This window comes from Haliotis rubra, unplaced genomic scaffold (assembly GCF_003918875.1).
Source record: "Haliotis rubra isolate DU_JTF1 unplaced genomic scaffold, ASM391887v1 Scf94, whole genome shotgun sequence".
Classification (NCBI taxonomy): domain Eukaryota; kingdom Metazoa; phylum Mollusca; class Gastropoda; order Lepetellida; family Haliotidae; genus Haliotis; species Haliotis rubra.
The window spans coordinates 1,182,472-1,202,481 of record NW_025767679.1 but is presented as its reverse complement, the minus strand read 5'-3'; the positions used below and the strand labels follow the sequence as shown (position 1 = coordinate 1,202,481).

General features: G+C 36.7%; 1 protein-coding gene across 3 annotated transcripts in view; it reads left to right on the top strand.

The window, feature by feature from the left end:
• LOC124264711 (calcium/calmodulin-dependent 3',5'-cyclic nucleotide phosphodiesterase 1A-like) overlaps window positions 1-20,010 on the top strand; it is a 424,386-nt gene that overhangs the window by 163,736 nt on the left and 240,640 nt on the right. The window contains exon 1 of one of the 3 annotated variants that reach the window (XM_046699477.1): window positions 11,616-12,028. The exons of the other annotated variants lie outside the window; for them this stretch is intronic. Within the exon in view, the coding sequence (XP_046555433.1) occupies window positions 11,842-12,028 (187 nt within the window). The 5' untranslated portion in view covers window positions 11,616-11,841. Of the gene's footprint in view, window positions 1-11,615; window positions 12,029-20,010 lie in introns of those variants that run through there. 3 annotated transcript variants of the gene reach the window in all.

Here is a 20,010-nt window from a genome sequence, read left to right as displayed (position 1 = left end):
TAATACATGACATTGTCATGGGTGATAGTTGTTTCATTGAATAATACCATGACAATCTTAACCTCAGCACTCGACACTAGTCTTGGGAATTGGATGAAATCTCACAATTTATGACTGGTCAATACCACTGAGCAATATTCGAAAAAGATTATTGGCATCATTTTTTAGATTTTCTTATTCAGGTTGTTATTGCAGATAAGTATAACATGGTTCTCCGTTGTTTTTTGTTTTATTGAGAAACGACGCAAATAGCATTTGCAAATTTCACATCCACTGTAACATGATGCAACTTGCTACTTTAAAGTGATGACTAATATAGCACAAACATAAATCTCCTGGAGCCTTCAAGAAATATGCAGTCAAGACTTTTCATTAAGTGAAGTGAGTTTTCTAAGAATTAAACACGTTTTCAACTTCTAAGATATGTTCCATCGTCATGTGTTTCAAACACTAAAACAGTAGTTCCAAAATTGTTTGAGTTTGATTATGAGAAAATATTATAGATTACTTGGTCATGTGGTTACTGTGACCAGTCTTTGATTATTTCAATTAATCAGAACACCACTACTTGGTACAGGATCTAACATTGTTACACTAATTGGCACTACACTCTGAAGGTAAATCAGCTGATAGCATTCATTACATCAGCCATTGATGTTCTGGACATCTTCATTGTGTGAGCCGTGCATGGCTTGTAAGTATAAGATTATTGGACCAGATTACCGAGAACAAAGATGCCTTGATAGAAGGTTGGTAATACAAGCAACTGCTTGATGAACTTTGTAACAAACTGATGACATTTGACATTGACATTGTTTAAATTGACTTTACCTCATTGTTTCCACCTTAACAATGAACATGACATTACAATATACTCAGAGACATGACATTATGCTCATATTTGGCAAGGTTAAAGTGTGTCTCTTCATTAATGTGAGCAAGGTACACATACATTTCCGAAATCTGTTTCAGGATTTACAGTATATAACTAAAAAACTAAAGTTACAATTTAAAAAAATACAAATAAATAACATGTCAAGGGGGCTTCTATTGGTGTCATCTGTGTAAAATGCATTTGACTCAATAATTTTCATAACATTAACAGATAATTTTTATTTTTTGAATTTACAAGTTGTTTCCTGTTTTTTATGTGTCAAGGATCAGTTAAATAAACAATAATACAAGCAAACAACAATAATACAAACAAATTTTAGTTTAATATATGATTGTACCATTTGGTGCTGGACAGTTGAATCCATGAACTGATTGAGAAAGAGAAAGCTTTATCTTGAGGAAAATGTCCCCTTACTGCATTTGATGTTAAAAAAGAAACTGGTAGTGTTGAAGAAGTATTCGTAAGTCATGTTACAATGTTCTTAGATTTAATTGCCTTTATGTGTGTCAGTTGGTTGATCAAACAGTTGACAAAAACTGGCAGAAACCTTTGACAGCAACATTTCAACTCTTGCTCTGTAAGTGTTTTCCTCACAAACTACTGATAGCTTTCATCTTAAGCAAATATTGACGCCAAGTCTGATTTATAAATTATCTTCATTTGGGAACTAATAGGACTATGCCTTGACAACATTTCTTTCAAATTGAGAAGTGATATTCTTTTGACGTAATACTTCATAACTTAATGTGGTCATCAGAGACTGATGTTAGTTTGTGTATGGCACTAACTTGCACATGGTGCAACATTGGTTGCACAGTAGAATGTCAGCAGCTCCAACAGTCTCAGAGTACAAGAAAACCATAAGCAGCTATATGATGTTGATTCTTGTCTGCACAATGCTAACTAACTTTCCCCAACCAATCCAAGATTTAAAGGAGAGAAAGTAATCCCATCAAAATTCATTGAAAATGATTGGAGTCATTTTGCATGTTTTAAATCCTTCCATTTCTACAATCTTGTTATGGCCAAAAGCTTTCCACAGCCACATGCAATTATCAAAATTATACTGTGTGTATATTCTCATAGAAAATATGTCTGAAAGTATCGATCTGAGGTGTGATTGTCTGTGGAGCTATACTTACACTCTTGGCTAGGACTCAGACAGTTTTCAATTTGTCTGGCACTGGAATTCTTGTAACTTGTAGAAAGATGGATACATGTGCTGTGGAAGTTACTTCTGGGTCAATAAAAGTACAAATCTTTTCTCAAGGTACACCTTGGGTGGCTATTGCAACAGTGTTTTCTGTATTGTGACAAATACATTACGGTACCGTCCCTTGAATTATTCATCACGTTGACAGCGTTTACTCTGTGGGAGTTCAACGCATCCATTAAGTGCTCATTTCACAATGGCTTCTCCAGGCTTTGTGTAACAATAACACAGAGCACTATACAATGTTTACTCATTTAATTGTTTGTTTTGGGAGAAACATTTAATCAGGATTAATCTTCTGATGTGTGCTCAGAAGTAATTTAATTATGGTGTACTAAGGTCACATTACTTCAACCATCTAGTATGACTACATGACTATCCATAATGGATGCATCTCTTATTATTATTATTATTATCAAATATAAACTTAACATTATGAAAATTAACTAAGACATTTAGGGAAAAGTGTATTTCATTCAAATGAGTGAAATGAATTATTTTTGTGTGTTTTTCCTTTGTTTCAATACAGTCAAAATCTGTTGTTTTAACATTGGTGTGTTGAACTTGCTGCTGTCTTGTATTAAAAGGTTGGTCCCTTCGCATTATTTCTTTATTCAGTTATTGTTCAGTTGTATCGAACCTTGGATATCTCTCAGTTTCCTTCTACAGTAACCCATGCTTGTCATAAGAGACAACTAACAGCTCACTGACTTAGTTGGCACATGTAATCATATCCCATTTGCCTAGAACGATGCTCATGATGTTGATCACTGGATTATTTGGTCCAGTCCTAATTATTTACAGACGCCGTCATATAGCTGGAATGTTGCTGAGTGTGGTGTTAAATGACAAACCAACCAACCAACAATGGTGACTTATTCTTTGAACAGTGTGAAGCAGCACTGAAGTTTGGGCATTGGAACACAGACACTGAAGATACATTGATAGTTCATTTAATTGTTAACCCATATTCAGCTTCTCCAAAAATAATATTTCATCAAGTTTCAGTACATTTTCATACAGAGTCTAAACCCTTTACCTAGTCTGTTTTTATTCCTTATTTCATAAGCACAATTAAAAGATAAAAATTACTTTACATATGACCTCACCTAGAATGAGAAATGTAGTCAAACATCTAGTGTTTGATCCATTGTGAAAAGGGATAAACTTAACTGGTATAATAGAATTTAAAAGAAACCAACGAAATACGTTACTCATCAACTAATATAAATTAAGAGCTAATATGGTAAGAAGCAGATATAAGTTAAGAGCCATAAATCCTTATCTCAAAGTGAAGGACACCATGCCCAGTAGAGTTTGATACACTGTTCATTTTGGTTCACTGAGTAAGTAGACACTTCCAAAAAATGTTAGGGTTAGATAAAGTTTATGCATGTTTAATGATTGTTTCTTCATCAGCAAAAAGTTTCTAAAAATATATATATGAAAATGGAAGGTTAATCTCAAGCTTATTAAATGTTGAATATAAAGTTTAACATATGCGAGTGTTTTTAGGTCATAGATAGATAGAAATTATAATTCATATTTAATTTCACTTATAAACCTGTTGGAATTATGCTAGATTGATAACTTGCTACAATATTGGTAGAAGATTAATGGACACAGACATTTATTATTTATTAATTGACTTAATACTATTTTGCTCTAATGACAGTATACGCATCACAGCTCCTTTGCATGTTATGGAAATCAGCTAAATTCTGCATCTGACTCGGGAGTGGATGCATCCAAGGTTTTACGTTCTTAGTAAAGTCAAGCCTCACTTCTTCACAGTTGAGATAGTGAAAGTATTTACTTGATTATCTGATTAACAGAATTGCCATCTGATAACCCGGTGATAGATTTGGCCTGGCCTGTCTATAGCTTACAGATAAGAATGATCAATGATGTATATCAAGGAAGTCTGCCCCACGAAACTGTGCAGGACCTTTCTAGGAAATTGAGACTGCCTACTGTAAATGTAGTTCAGGAACTGTTGATTAACAGTTTTCTTGGAATTTGCAATTTCATTATGTTAATTTATTACAACCGAGAATGAAATCAATGATCTCTTGATTTTGTTGCTGGTGTGGTTTCGAATTTGTTACATTTTCTGTTAAATTCAATCAGTGTGATATACTACTCACAATAAGTTAGAGAACTCTGATTCTTATTGTTAATCTGTCTTGCAAGACTTGCCCTCTCAGCAGTTCTGTTGAACTACATATTAGCAGTCGCCCGTACCTGGTGGTAAATTATTGTGTCTGGCAGTGTCTGGGAGATCAAGAGAGCATGAATATACACTGGATTAAGTTAGACCTGTTGCTATGCACTGGAGGTTGAATTAATGAAAACATTAGACCCAGGCAGTGGTTGTATATTTAAAACAATAATGGTTTGTTTTCGTTGTTTTATGGTGCAATCAGCAATATGCCAGGTGGCGGTTTGTAAATATTTGAGTCTGGGCCAGACAATCCTGTGATCAACAGCATGAGCACTGATCTATGCAATCCGGATACAATGACAACCAAGTCCGCGAGCCTGACCACCCGATCTCCATAGTCACCTCTATCAACAAGCATGGGTTGCTGAATGCCAGTTCTAACCTGAAGCTTCACGGGTAAATCTATAGTGTACACAACTGAATAATAATGATTAGGAGCATGGGAGTCACCCAAATCTGTAGCCTTGCACATTGTCTACAGAGTTGTTTCCCTTAACTGTTGCAGGATCTGCATACCAGAGCTTTGAATCACAGGTGTATCCCAATTATGGGTCTTAGTTTGTCAAAACCACCAAACCATTTCTTGTACATTCAGTGATGAATGAGCATACTGTGAGATTTCATCCACTGAAGTTGATGCATTGATGCAGGGGTAGCCTAGTGGTTCAAGCGTTTGCTCGCACGCGACAAAGACATTGGTTTTATTCCCGACATGGGAACAATGTGTGAAGTCCATTTATGGTGTCCCCTGCCGTGATATTGCTGGAATATTGCTAAAAGTGGCTTAAACTGACTGACTGACTTAGGTTTTATGCCGCTTTTAGCAATATTCCAGCAACATCACGTCGGGGAACACCAGAAATGGGCTTCACACATTGTACCCATGTAGGGATTTGAACCCAGGTCTTCAGCGTGACGAGCAAACGCTATAACCACTAGGCTACCCCACCCCCTGGCTTAAAACTAAGCTCAGTGATGCAACCGAAACATTGTTTGTTAAGCAGCAATAAAACAGAAGTAATTCCCTTAATTTATACTTATCACTCCAAAAGTTTGTAATAAATTCTGTGTCAATTTTGGTGGTAAGTTTGGTGTTGGCGGTAACTTAAAACTTGACATCAGAAGTTTATGAAAATGTCAGTACTCGTGGTAGCATCAGAATTGGTGAAAATGTCTGTATTGGTGATAATTGCAGTAATGGTCAGAAATTGGGTATTCATGAAAACTTTGGTATTGGTTAGAACTTCAAAATTTGTGAGAATTCTATTCATGATGAAAACTGCAGCATTGGTAAGAACTTCAATCAATGTTTGATTGGCATGGTAGAAGATGCTATTTGATGAACATGAAGACATTTCTGTTTGATCTTTAAGTTTTTCATTGAGGTATGGGTCTGGAACAGCCCCCAAAATGTTGTATCAAAGAAAAAAAGAAGATGAAATCAAGAAAATTCTTTATGTTCAACTTCAGTCGAGCTGAAATTTTAGCACCGATGATAACTTCAGCATTGGTAAGAACTTGATAGCTTGTGGGTTAGTGATATTAGCATTAGAGACAACTTCAGCATTGGTAAGAACTTGATAGCTTATGTATTAGTGATATTAGCATTAGAGACAACTTCAGCATTGGTAAGAACTTGATAGCTTATGTGTTAGTGATATTAGCATTAGAGACAACTTCAGCATTGATAGTAAGAACTTGTGTTAGTGATATTAGCATTAGAGACAACTTCAGCAGCTTGTGGTAAGAACTTGATAGCTTGTGGGTTAGTGATATTAGCATTAGAGACAACTTCAGCATTGGTAAGAACTTGATAGCTTGTGGGTTAGTGATATTAGCATTAGAGACAACTTCAGCATTGGTAAGAACTTGATAGCTTGTGGGTTAGTGATATTAGCATTAGAGACAACTTCAGCATTGGTAAGAACTTGATAGCTTGTGGGTTAGTGATATTAGCATTAGAGACAACTTCAGCAATGGTAAGAACTTGATAGCTTGTGGGTTAGTGATATTAGCATTAGAGACAACTTCAGCATTGGTAAGAACTTGATAGCTTGTGGGTTAGTGATATTAGCATTAGAGACAACTTCAGCATTGGTAAGAACTTGATAGCTTGTGGGTTACATTAGAGACAACTTCAGCAATGGTAAGAACTGGCTTGTGTTTAGTGATATTAGCATTAGAGACAACTTCAGCATTGGTAAGAACTTGATAGCTTGTGGGTTAGTGATATTAGCATTAGAGACAACTTCAGCATTGGTAAGAACTTGATAGCTTGTGGGTTAGTGATATTAGCATTAGAGACAACTTCAGCATTGGTAAGAACTTGATAGCTTGTGGGTTAGTGATATTAGCATTAGAGACAACTTCAGCATTGGTAAGAACTTGATAGCTTGTGGGTTAGTGATATTAGCATTAGAGACAACTTCAGCATTGGTAAGAACATTGAGACAGCTTCAGCATTGGGTTAGTGATATTAGCATTAGAGACAACTTCAGCATTGGTAAGAACTTGATAGCTTGTGGGTTAGTGATATTAGCATTAGAGACAACTTCAGCATTGGTAAGAACTTGATAGCTTGTGGGTTAGTGATATTAGCATTAGAGACAACTTCAGCATTGGTCAGAATTTCAGAATTGATTAGAGACCTTCCATATTGGTCAGAACTTATTGGTTAAAATCTTTTTGTATTTGGTAAGAACTTCAGAATTGCCGAGAAATTGATTTTCTTATGAAATTCAGTATTGATGGGAAGTTCAGTGTTAGTGAAAACTTCAGCATATCTGAGAAATTCCCTTTGGTGAGGAATACATGCATGTTTGCCATATGATTCATAATCTTTATGCATACATAACATTCAAGATTAACTCTATATTTGTATTCATATCTATCATCAATATTTTTCTGTGTCTTCTATCATAGTGATTGTTGATGATACCTCAAGCAGTAAACATGCTATTTGGTGCCAAGCCTTTATCCTTCCATCATAGAATCGGATGTTCAGTTTACAAGGTAATCAATCAAGAGCATTGGTTCCAAACTTCCAATACACTGGGAAATGTGGCCCGAAAAATCAGTCACAACTCTGTGCTATTTGCAATAATTCTCAGAGTTAAACTATAAATGTTCTAAAATCTGTCATCATATCGGAAACACACACCTAATGAAAATAGCTAAAAACAGGAAAATGATATGATATTGGTAGTGCAGTTATCAGCTTGAAACCTGCCTGTGTGGAGCATTGGTAGTGCAGTTATCAGCTTGAAACCTGCCTGTGTGGAGAGTGTTGGTAGTGCAGTTATCAGCTTGAAACCTGCCTGTGTGGAGAGTGTTGGTAGTGCAGTTATCAGCTTGAAACCTGCCTGTGCAGTTATCAGCTTGAAACCTGCCTTGGTAGTGTTGGTAGTGCAGTTATCAGCTTGAAACCTGCCTGTGTGGAGAGTGTTGGTAGTGCAGTTATCAGCTTGAAACCTGCCTGTGTGGAGAGTGTTGGTAGTGCAGTTATCAGCTTGAAACCTGCCTGTGTGGAGAGTGTTGGTAGTGCAGTTATCAGCTTGAAACCTGCCTGTGTGGAGAGTGTTGGTAGTGCAGTTATCAGCTTGAAACCTGCCTGTGTGGAGAGTGTTGGTAGTGCAGTTATCAGCTTGAAACCTGCCTGTGTGGAGAGTGTTGGTAGTGCAGTTATCAGCTTGAAACCTGCCTGTGTGGAGAGTGTTGGTAGTGCAGCTATCAGCCTTGAAACCTGCCTGTAGTGTTGGTAGCAGTTATCAGCTTGAAACCTGCCTGTGTGGAGAGTGTTGGTAGTGCAGTTATCAAACCTGCCTGTGAAACCTGCTTGTGCCTGTGTGGAGAGTGTTGGTAGTGCAGTTATCAGCTTGAAACCTGCCTGTGTGGAGAGTGTTGGTAGTGCAGTTATCAGCTTGAAACCTGCCTGTGTGGAGAGTGTTTGAAGACTCAAACTTTGTTTACTGTTAGAAGATTTCCAATTTTCTTTTTACAAGGGTTCTTTATCTGGAGACATACCACATGGTGTCTATATGCTGCCATGCTGGTTGGTGCTTCATTGTTCCTGATATGACATGGTGCCAGATTTTGGTCTGTCTGATAACATGGACGTGTTTGTGAAAATAGTTTGCCTATCTCTTCTTCATATTGAGATTTTGATGCAGCTCCAGGCTTGTTATTTCATCCAGCATTTAAGACAACTTATTAATTAATTGGACATTGTAAGGTTTCAAAATTCAAGACATTTGGGATAAGGGGTAATGTAATATTTTAACAGATAATAAATATGTACTTTTGTTTTAATTTTACATGTATCTTTATATTCAAATGGTACCTGTGAAGATCTGGGTTAGAATTGGTCTTCGATCAGTAACCCATGCTTGTCATAAGAGGTGACTAATGGGATCAGGTGGTCAGGTTCGCTGACTTGATTGGCACATATCATCGTACCCCAATTACGTAGATCGATGCTCATGCAGTTGATCATTGGATTGTCTGGTCCAGACTTGACTGTTTACAGACCGCTGTCATATAACTGGAATATTGCAGAGTGCAGGGTTAAACAATAACCCAACCAACCAACCAAGCCTTTCGTAGTTTAACTGGTCAGATTATTTTGATGCCATTAATTTTCAGTTTTCCATTCCACATTACCTTGACAATCACCATCACCTGAATGTGATTTGGGAATATACAGATGTGAAGCCAATCCAAAACCTTGAATTTATCACCATGAGTTAATAATACAATGTCCTATTATCCTATTAATTGGGGCTTACAACATTAATTAAGTTGAAAATGAAAAATCCATTATTTCTGAAGGTTTGTTCGTTATCTGTGTGTTAACTATCCTAAGAAGGGAAATTTATGTTGGCTTACGTATATTGATTAAAGAATTACGCTCTTTGAACAGTGAGCATCTTAATGAATGCGAAGATTATGAAGTGCTATCCTTTGATTAGAAATATGTAAATTCCTGAATAATGATGACATTACCACAAGTAAATAAACTACTATTCATGATATTTTTTAATGAAATATATAAGAATTAACTTAAATGATAATCATCATCTGTCATAATGAAGTAACTTGATTGAAGAATTATCATTTACAGCAGTAGTTGGATGAAGTAACTTCTGTTTGACTTCTTTCTTAAACATATTGATTTAATTTAATGTCGATATATATGGAAATTTCTGTACTAAGTTTGATGCTGTTTTGCCAATCATTAGCATGTAATTAAACTGCAATGGATTTCATATATCACATCTTTATAATTAGACTAACATTTGGTCCCAGAAATAAAGTTATCTTATTTGAAATATATGTCCTCAAAATATAAAACAGAATCCAAATGGAGACTGGAACAACACTTCATTTTAGAACAGGGGCAATTTAGACTTGTCAAGTCATTTTAGAATTTAGCTGGATGTATAAGCTGGCGATTTTTTTATTTATTCGTTATATTTCTGTTCTTGGATTACTGAAAGTGTCTCAGTTATGAGATGCAGATGCACATCAAATTATGAAATTGTTAATGATGTGTAATTGTTGATGTGCATTTCACCCTGACAACAGGAGATTTAAACAGAAACTGTGTTGTAATGACTTTGTAGCTCCATGTCCAACTGAACTAACATGTTTCTGTAAGATGTTGACAAAAAATGACATTTTTCAGCTGTGTTGTGTTGATCAGATTGGTGGGTTTGGATATCTCTTGGTTGATGACCTCCTTGTATTGGTAAAGTGGTGGTAGTTTTGTCAACTTTGTGTTGTGTTGATCAGATTGGTGGGTTTGGATGTTTGTAAGGTCTCTTGGTTGATGATCTCCTTGTATTGGTCAAGTGGTAGTTGTGTCAAATGTGTTGTGTTGATCAGATTGGTGGGTTTGGATGTTTGTAAGGTCTCTTGGTTGATGATCTCCCTTGTATTGGTCAAGTGGTAGTTTTGTCAAATTTGTGTTGTGTTGATCAGATTGGTGGGTTTGGATGTTTGTAAGGTCTCTTGGTTGATGATCTCCTTGTATTGGTCAGATTGGTGGGTGGTGTTTAGTCTCTTGGTCATTGGTCAAGTGGTGTGTTGTGTTGATCAGATTGGTGGGTTTGGATGTTTGTAAGGTCTCTTGGTTGATGATCTCCTTGTATTGGTCAAGTGGTAGTTGTGTCAAATGTGTTGTGTTGATCAGATTGGTGGGTTTGGATGTTTGTAAGGTCTCTTGGTTGATGATCTCCTTGTATTGGTCAAGTGGTAGTTGTGTCAAATGTGTTGTATTGATCAGATTGGTGGGTTTGGATGTTTGTAAGGTCTCTTGGTTGATGATCTCCTTGTATTGGTCAAGTGGTGGTAGTTTTGTCAGCGTTGTGTTGTGTTGATCAGATTGGTGGGTTTGGATGTTTGTAAGGTCTCTTGGTTGATGATCTCCTTGTATTGGTCAAGTGGTGGTAGTTTTGTCAGCGTTGTGTTGTGTTGATCAGATTGGTGGGTTTGGATGTTTGTAAGGTCTCTTGGTTGATGATCTCCTTGTATTGGTCAAGTGGTGGTAGTTTTGTCAGCGTTGTGTTGTGTTGATCAGATTGGTGGGTTTGGATGTTTGTAAGGTCTCTTGGTTGATGATCTCCTTGTATTGGTCAAGTGGTAGTTGTGTCAAATGTGTTGTATTGATCAGATTGGTGGGTTTGGATGTTTGTAAGGTCTCTTGGTTGATGATCTCCTTGTATTGGTCATGTGGTAGTTTTGTCAACTTTGTGTTGTGTTGATCAGATTGGTGGGTTTGGATGTTTGTAAGGTCTCTTGGTTGATGATCTCCTTGTATTGGTCAAGTGGTAGTAGTTTTGTCAACTTTGTGTTGTGTTGATCAGATTGGTGGGTTTGGATGTTTGTAAGGTCTCTTGGTTGATGATCTCCTTGTATTGGTCAAGTGGTAGTTGTGTCAAATGTGTTGTATTGATCAGATTGGTGGGTTTGGATGTTTGTAAGGTCTCTTGGTTGATGATCTCCTTGTATTGGTCAAGTGGTAGTTGTGGCCAAATGTGTTGTATTGATCAGATTGCAGGGGTTGGATGTTTGTAAGATGTTGATAATCTACTTTTTATAGGTGAAAATGATGTTTATTTGGAAGGAATATGCAGGTTTCACTAGTATATGGAATGGTGAGATGGTAGATATGTGGAATCTCATGATATTTCATGAGCATAATGCTGCATGTAATGTGTTCGGCATTCCAGAAGCTTCATCCTACAAGACTGCAGTAGCTAGCTTGTCAATGTCATGAAAATTACATTACAAGCTGTGGTGTAGAGTTTGTTCTTGTTGCAGGAAGTGTGCAGATATTATTGGAAGACTTGAGTCATTTACATAGTGTACAAGCAGCAGTACAGATGGAAACTGAATCAGCTGATTGGTGAAATACGTGTGTCAGTCATCGTTAATTTCGTGTATATTTCTATGCAAGAAATGACCTACTAAACTTGAGGACTGTGACTGAAAACAGGAAGAATATTGAGAATGAACAACAGTCAGTCTTTGACAGACTTACCCACTGTGACAGTGACCGATGTGGATGACCTCCCTCACCACTCAATGTCCGACATCAGGGCTGATGGTCAGTTTCACTCTCGGTCTCACCCGGGCTCACCTCAGTCAACAAGGAAAGCCTTCTCAACATGGATCGGAGGCACACAGTATATCATTGGTAAGCAGTAATATATATCATTGGTAAGCAGTAATATATATCATTGGTAAGCAGTAATATATATCTATCATTGGTAAGCAGTAATATATATCATTGGTAAGCAGTAATATAAATCATTGGTAATCAGTCATGCATTTTTATTGATGGTGAGCAATTATGTATATCAATGTGTGCAGTAATGGATATCATTGGTGAGCTGTAATGTATATCATTGGTGAGCAGTTTTGTCATATTAATCATTTGAATGGTGAGTGAGTTTAGTTTCATGCTGCACTCAGTAATATTCCAGCTATATGGCGGCGGTCTGTAAATAATCGAGTCTAGACCAGACAATCTAGTGATCAACAGCATGAGCATCGATCCACACAATTGGCATTTGAATAGTAGCAATGTGTACCACTGTGTGTGAAAATCTACAACATCATCTGTCCATCATGCCACTGACCCAGGTTCAATTCAGCATGTGGGTACAACGTATGAAGCTCATTCCGAGTGTCCCCAGATTGGATATTGCTGGAATATTGCTAAAAGTGGCATAAAAACTCCACTCACTCACTCACAACACCTGGTGGTGTGGAGATGAGCTGTAGACGATTCCTTATCATCTGATTGGTAGCTAATACACTGTATTAGCTGATGTATGTTTAAACAATTTGATTCAACATTTCAGCTTGATTGAGGCTGGTTTTGTCTCAATCAATTCTGTACTCTTGTTGACATTAGACATCCCAAATGAGGCGGATCGTCAACATTTTAGGTTGTTGGTACCTCTTGCATAGTCTGCTAATCACAGACCGTGAAACATTGAAGCATTGGCCATTGCAGTTGACTAATGACAGATTCTTGCCGGAGAATAGCCCACAAACACTACAGACGTTGCAGATGCTGTATTGCTAGTTTATAGACAAACAATGAATGAAATCAAGTTATTGACAACCTTATAATAAGAAGAATCAATAAGGCTAATCCACACAATGATGAACAGAGACTAATCAATCGTCCTTGTGCCAAAAGCAGGAATGACACCCTACACACACACATTATACATACTAAAGGCTGCGTTTGGGTGTAAAGGTTTACATACAGGAACATTCTTGTACAGGATGTTTGTCATCAACACATTGAATACTTAATGTTCCTTGACTTCTTTAAAAGAGTATACTCATATATTTCAATGGAAACATCATGTGTCATTTTATGTTTTGTAATTTAGTGAATCAGCACTTCATATTGGATTAGTGACAGGTGATACCACTGTGAGAAATGTAATGTCCAATGTTCTAGGATTGAAATTAACTTAAACGAACCACCAAAATCACCTTGATGAAAAGTGCTAGCCCTCTTCATTGGTGCATATTCAAGAATTGTTTTAACTGAGTAAATATATTGTACCAGAGATTATTTGTATTTAGAGAAAGTGTCTGTCTTTCACATCTTCCGATTCATTTTAACATCTAGGCCTGAACAGTTTAACATCTAGGTCACGCTTAAAGAATTGTCAGATGCTTTTGATAAAGAAACTATGATGTATTAAAAACTAAAACATTTCAAAATTCAAGTTTATTCACTTTGATAAAAATATCCAAAACGTGTTGATCAACTGGGCCAACACAAAACAATCAATTTCTAACACAGTTCCTGCCACCTGTAATGGGACTGAGGAAGTGAGAAAACCAACTGACGCTTCAGGCTGGATGTTATGCAGTGCCATCAAGATTGTTTAATTGGGGACCATTGGTTACCTAACCTGAGTCAAGGTCAAAGCCAATAAATGGGGGTCTTCCTATTGAATAGCTAATTCTGTCACAGCTTCAAGCCACATAGCTATAAAAGCTTACAGACCTTGACTGCAACCACTCATGTTTATTCATTTAATCATTCCTGGACACAACAGGCCCGCTATTTTGTTGAGGGTATCTACTGAGCTTGGCACCTCATGAATATGCATTACGTCTTTTACTGTGTGGTCAATGCATATTTCATTGATCCTTCTGACGGCTGAGTATGACATTTTCTTCTGAACCTTATACCCTATTTGTACTTGGTTGTATATCCTTTACAATTTTTACAAAATTATAATGTGTTTTGTGGGAAAACGTTCTGAGTAAATGAGTTCAGTGGCAATCCATGGTTGTGAAATAGAGGATTGATTGGTCATAATGGTTACTGATGATCTGAGTGTCAGAGGGAAATGTAAACATTTATGCATGTTGTTTGCCTTTTTCCTTGACATCATGATGCTATAATACTGTTGATGTCGTCCTAACTAGGGGACATTGCTTCAGTTTGCTGTGCAGAGTTACATCCCTTAGTTGTGGCAGGTTCCACTGGTTTTCGTTTGAATCAGATTCAGATGTCTTCGCCAAACATCCCTCTCTGTTGCACAGTTTCCAGGAATAGTTGTTCCTTTGGGCATTTCTCTTGTATCACATACTATAGTCTATTTGCAATGAAAACGTACCAATGAATTTCACTTTAAACAAAAAAGTAAATCAAATACAGTGAAATTAAGATTGCAAATCCTCATAATTTTACCTTGCCAATCGAACATTTAAACCTCAGAATTTTATTCAACTCAGAATAAAAGTTGTTGATAGTTTCAAATCGCTATTATTGATTTGTATTATAAGGGGGTAAGTACAGTATTTGGAACAGTGAAATAAAAGCACGTGCGGTACGTGATGAGCATTAACTTAGACCAACCCAACTTGTTCTTGGTGTTTCATTTAATGTGCATACCCCCTTGTAATACAAACCAATAATAGTGATTTGAAACTATGATCATTTGTTAAACAACTTTTATCGTAAGTTGATTAAATTCTTTTTTATGCAAAAAGAGACATAAAACTAAAGTCACTCACTCACTCATTTATTAAGGTGTGTATGTAAACATGTATTTGTTGTTTATCCTGTAAGAAACATTTAACACTAAAACGGACTTCCATAAGTTGTGTATCATTCTTCCAGCTTGTTAGAGATGTAACCTTGCCATGATGTGTGCTTGGTACTTGATACATCTTCCTGAATTTGCCAGTGCTTAATGGCTGAATATTTCCATAGATAATTCCAGACTTTGTCTTTGACCGCATAGCTTCATCAATCATACCAAATCTGTAATTTCTACATTTCTTGTTTAGCATGACTAGACTATTCCTTCCACTGGTTCCTACAAGATTGGCGGAGATTAAGAGATATGATATTGACATTAATCATCTGCTTGATACAGACCACATGTTCTGGAATGCACAATCCTCAATCCCTGTTTGAATGATCTACGTGGAATATCTTCCAGTAGGTTAATTACATATTTACTCCCAGTATGCCAATATTGCATGAGTGCGACCATGTCTATGTGAAACATACACGACTAGGTGATTGGCAAGGGATGTTTACACAAAAGGATTTGGTCAAAGTTAAACTTTGAAAAAAAGGATAAAAACAGAATGGGCAAAACTTAAATATACGTCAAGTTTCTGAAACTGGTTCCTAATTTTTAAGTTAGTTATACTGCATAATAATTTTCAGTGTTCTTTAAAGGCACAATGTCACACATTTTCAACACTATTTTGGCCTATATGATATATAGTGGGGCATATGCACTCACTTTAGCTTCCTATTGATGCAATAAAAGACTTATCATCCCTCACGACTTGCCTGAAATTCGATAATTGAAACTTCGAGGCGAACAGCTTCCAAACAGAGAACTATATATGAAATCTAAACAATTGCTCTGTGCATCGAAACTGTCGCACGCAATGTTGTCGGTGTTTGCCTAACTGGTTTCAATCACAAGTTGTGCGTAGGATATTCATAAAGAGCGCACCAAGGGACATAACTCTATGGGGATCGTTTTTAAATAATATTCAGCCAGTTTAGGGCACGAGACTTGATTTAATGCAATGTTGCATTAATTCATTAAAACTTTTTAATTCAATATTGTAATCCAAATAAGTAAATTGTTTTTAATAAATGATATGGTAGCTTCCCTGATAGTTAGTATTTTTAGAGAAGTGTGGTGTGATATAGTGCCTTTAAGACAAATGATGTAGGTAATTTTGAAGTTTGTTCTGTGGTGTTTTGAATGCTATTATGATCATGTTTAACTGAAAGCACTTCTGTGAAGGTTTGATGGAATGGAGAAACTTCAGTTTTGGGACGTGATGATGCCTTGAGAATACTGTAACATGTTCCAATATGGTATGTTATGGCAACATCATAGCAAGTATGTGAATGTAGCTACAGTAAACAGCAAACATGATGAATAACGCTGAATTTCTGACTTGGGTTCAAGACATCACATCAGACAGCAAGATTTGAAAACATATTGATCATCATTGTACAGAAGATACATTTATGTGTTTGCTATTTGGAATTGAATAATTTATGAAAATAAATCTTCAAAATCAACCATATACAAACAATTGACATCAATAATTGTAAAACATTGTCATATGTGATAGATGTTATGTGATGTCGCTTTTCAAACCAGCCATTGATTTTCTGGATGAAGTGAGATATTGCTCTTTTGAATAATTCGAGTTTGAATAATTTGAGATTTTAGGTGCAGTTTTTATCCTTAATAAAGAAAGACCTGGGTTCTATTCCCCACATGGGTACAATATGTGAAGCCCATTTCTGGTGTCCCCTACCCGTGAAGGTCCGGGTCAGAATGAACCTTCAGTAACCCATGCTTGTCGTAAGAGGCAACTAACGGATCAGATGGTCAGGCTCGCTGGCTTGGTTGACACTTGTCATCGGTTCCCAATTGTGCAGATCAATGCTCATGCTGTTGATCACTGGATTGAATGGTCCAGACTCGATTATTTACAGACTGCCGCCATATAGCTGAATATTGCTGTGTGCGACGTAAAACAAAACTCACTCACTCTGGTGTCCCCTGCTGCGATACTGCTGGAATATTGCTAAATGCGACATAAAACGACTCACTCACTCTAAAACCACTTTATTTGTTTTCTGTCCTCACTACATATTTTATTTGTTGTTTTGTGTATGTATTAGATGTGACAAGGGCAGGTAACTCTAAATGTTACATGATAACATCACAAGAAGAATGACGTGAAGAAATTCAGGCTTGCATTATTGACCTGTTGTGAGGAAAAATCTAATTTGAGCAGTTTGATGTCTAAATATTGTTTCATAAGTCAATCTGTATCTCTTTGAAGTTCTAGATGAGCATTTTATTGAAACATTTAAGTGTTGCTTTGAGCATTACTGGAAAAAGCTGGGTCATTAGATTCAAACATTGCGTTTGAAAATATGGATAATTGATTGGGTATTGCCCAACCAGGCTTGCCCTTTGATCTGCCAATGTTTCTGACATGTTCAGAAATAAAGTTCATTACTAGTGGTTAATGACATGCAAATAAACACCCACATAATTCTTGTCATTTTGTTATTCTTCCTTTTATGTGTAATATTTATTGCAATTTGTTTTATCTGCACAGTTAGATATTGTGAGATGCATTTTACCTTGTCATTTACAAAATGGTAGACTGATTTTGTATATCTCCTGACAGGTGAAAAAGTTGCTGTGATCCTGTGAAAACCTAATTAATCTAAAAGGTATCATTCCATTCCAAGTAAAAAAATTGGTCAGATTAACAAATTTAAAACGCATAATTTTATTGTCTGCAAATAAAAATAACAATATATGAAGAAAATCTCAATGTGTGTTCACCCAGCAGAACATGGGTACCGGGTGGGATAAGTCATATGACTATTAACCTTCTAGTACCTAGGGTAATAACATGCGCTTTGAGCATCCTCTCTTAGCGCTATGAGCATGCACCTAGTGAATGGAGTTCAACACATTACAAATGCACTTATCATTATTATTATTATTATGATTACTTCTTGAGCCATGTTCATAGACCTTGTATATGAAGCAAGTTATGTGACTGTTAGCAAGTATATCTTGTTGCTTGATAACAGAGTAAGAATCTACACTGAAACATCGCTGCTCACTGTAATATAGTTGTTCATCAATATATCTTACCCCTTCTTTGTGCCCCAATTTCTAAATGCCTCTCAATTAAGTCAGATTAACAAGGTTTTACTTTACAAACATTTGGGAAGAAGACCACATTGCTGTGATTCATCCGCCATCATCTGTACTGGGATGCTATTCAGCATCTTTTTCTCATATATTGAACTTCTTCCGCCGTCCTCTACCACTGCAACTGTGAAAGGTGGACTCTTGTGCACACGCCTCAGTCCATCTCTGGTGGTGTTGGTGCCAATCCATCATGCAGTATTGAATTCTGTATAATGAAATTCTTTTCTGGAACCACCAGAGCAGTGAAGCTAAAACATGGCATGGATGATTCCACTCAAACTCTTTTAGGATGGACATCATGTTTCATGATCTATGGCAAACAATCTTAGCCGAAAAATATTCGTCCTTTGCGATAATATAGGTGGTATGCATAATTGGCATTTTCTCCCAAATATTTTTTTAAATCAATTGCATTGTTTGTTAGTCCTCTTGAAGAAATGACGACAACCCTTGATTAGCTACAGAGCCTATGGCCCTGTTATCTATGGGTTGTTTAGGTTTATGCATGGTTCTTTAGTGCTATTTGATATGATAAACATCAGTTAGGTAAACCTAGGAGGGAAAATGAAGTGGATAACTTGAGTCTTGCTTATACAGTATTCAAACATCTTGTGTTGTTTCAACCACCTCTTTGGTCTAGGGGATGGAGTGTCTGCCAGAGAGTGAAAGGTTGGGTTTTGATCTCCGACTGTGTTATACTTGTGTCAATACTTGATGTTACCCTGCCTGGCCCCATGTTAAGCTTTGAAGTAGCAGTAACAGTAAATTGACTGAAGTTTAATTTCATCCCAAATGTCACTGTCATCTACAATTCTCAAAACAACATGGGAGAGTTTTGAGGCTGAACATTTCTCCTTCAGATCTGTGTCCAAATACCAAATGCCATGCTATAAATGAGATAAACAAAACTAAACCTAGTAAATTAAAACTTACTAAATTAAAACTTGATAATTGAATAACTGGAATTAGAATGCCTTTGTCTAACTTATATCAGTACTTATAATGATCAGATTTTCTGTCACCAGTGTGGGGTCGCACTGTGTCAACACACAAAATGGCGCCATGTGCTGTTCTGTGCGACCAAGCATTGTAAAAAAACAATGGAATACAAACTCCTTTTTTTAGCAAATAGAGGGATTTTGTATGCATTGGTGATGTGCTTCATACAGGATGGCTTTACAGACGAGGCCATGTTGTAATATCATTTTATAATTAACAATCTGTTTCCGCTATATTTTTATTTCACCTAGAGTCCACTTTTGGAATTGCCCAATTCCTAACTTTTGTATCAACCCCACTGATAGGTAGCCTTTCTTAATAGGTGAGGTCAGGTGAAATGAGGTTTAACATCGTACTTGAGATTATTTCACTCATATGACAACATGCTAGCCCACTGAGATACCATGCTGCAGTTAAGCATGAATACCCCACTCAGACACATTATACTGACTCCGAGCCGACCAGTCCTTATTGTACCCATCAATGCCAAGAGCCAGGCAGGAACCAACAAGTACCATATTTTAACGGCTTTTGGTACTACGCAGCCAGGGATCGAACCACGACCTTCTGCTCTCCGGGCGGATGCTCTAACCACACCATAGAGGCAGTCATTTCTTAATAGATGGTGACATACAGTACTGATCAAATCAGTATTAAATCTAGCTCACTAACTCACAAACTCTCTGGAGAGAAAGTGACAAGGGGATTAGGAAAATAGTCACCATTTGCTTTCATACCAAATTGAATAAAGTGGAGATTGGGTGGCCATGATGGTGGCAATTTTATGCATGGAATAAATGTTAGGAATCAATCAAAAACTAACAAGAGGTTTATGAATCGCAAACAATCATAATGAAATGTATCCAGGTTGTAAACAGTAGAGCTAGTCTAATCGTGGACATTTTTC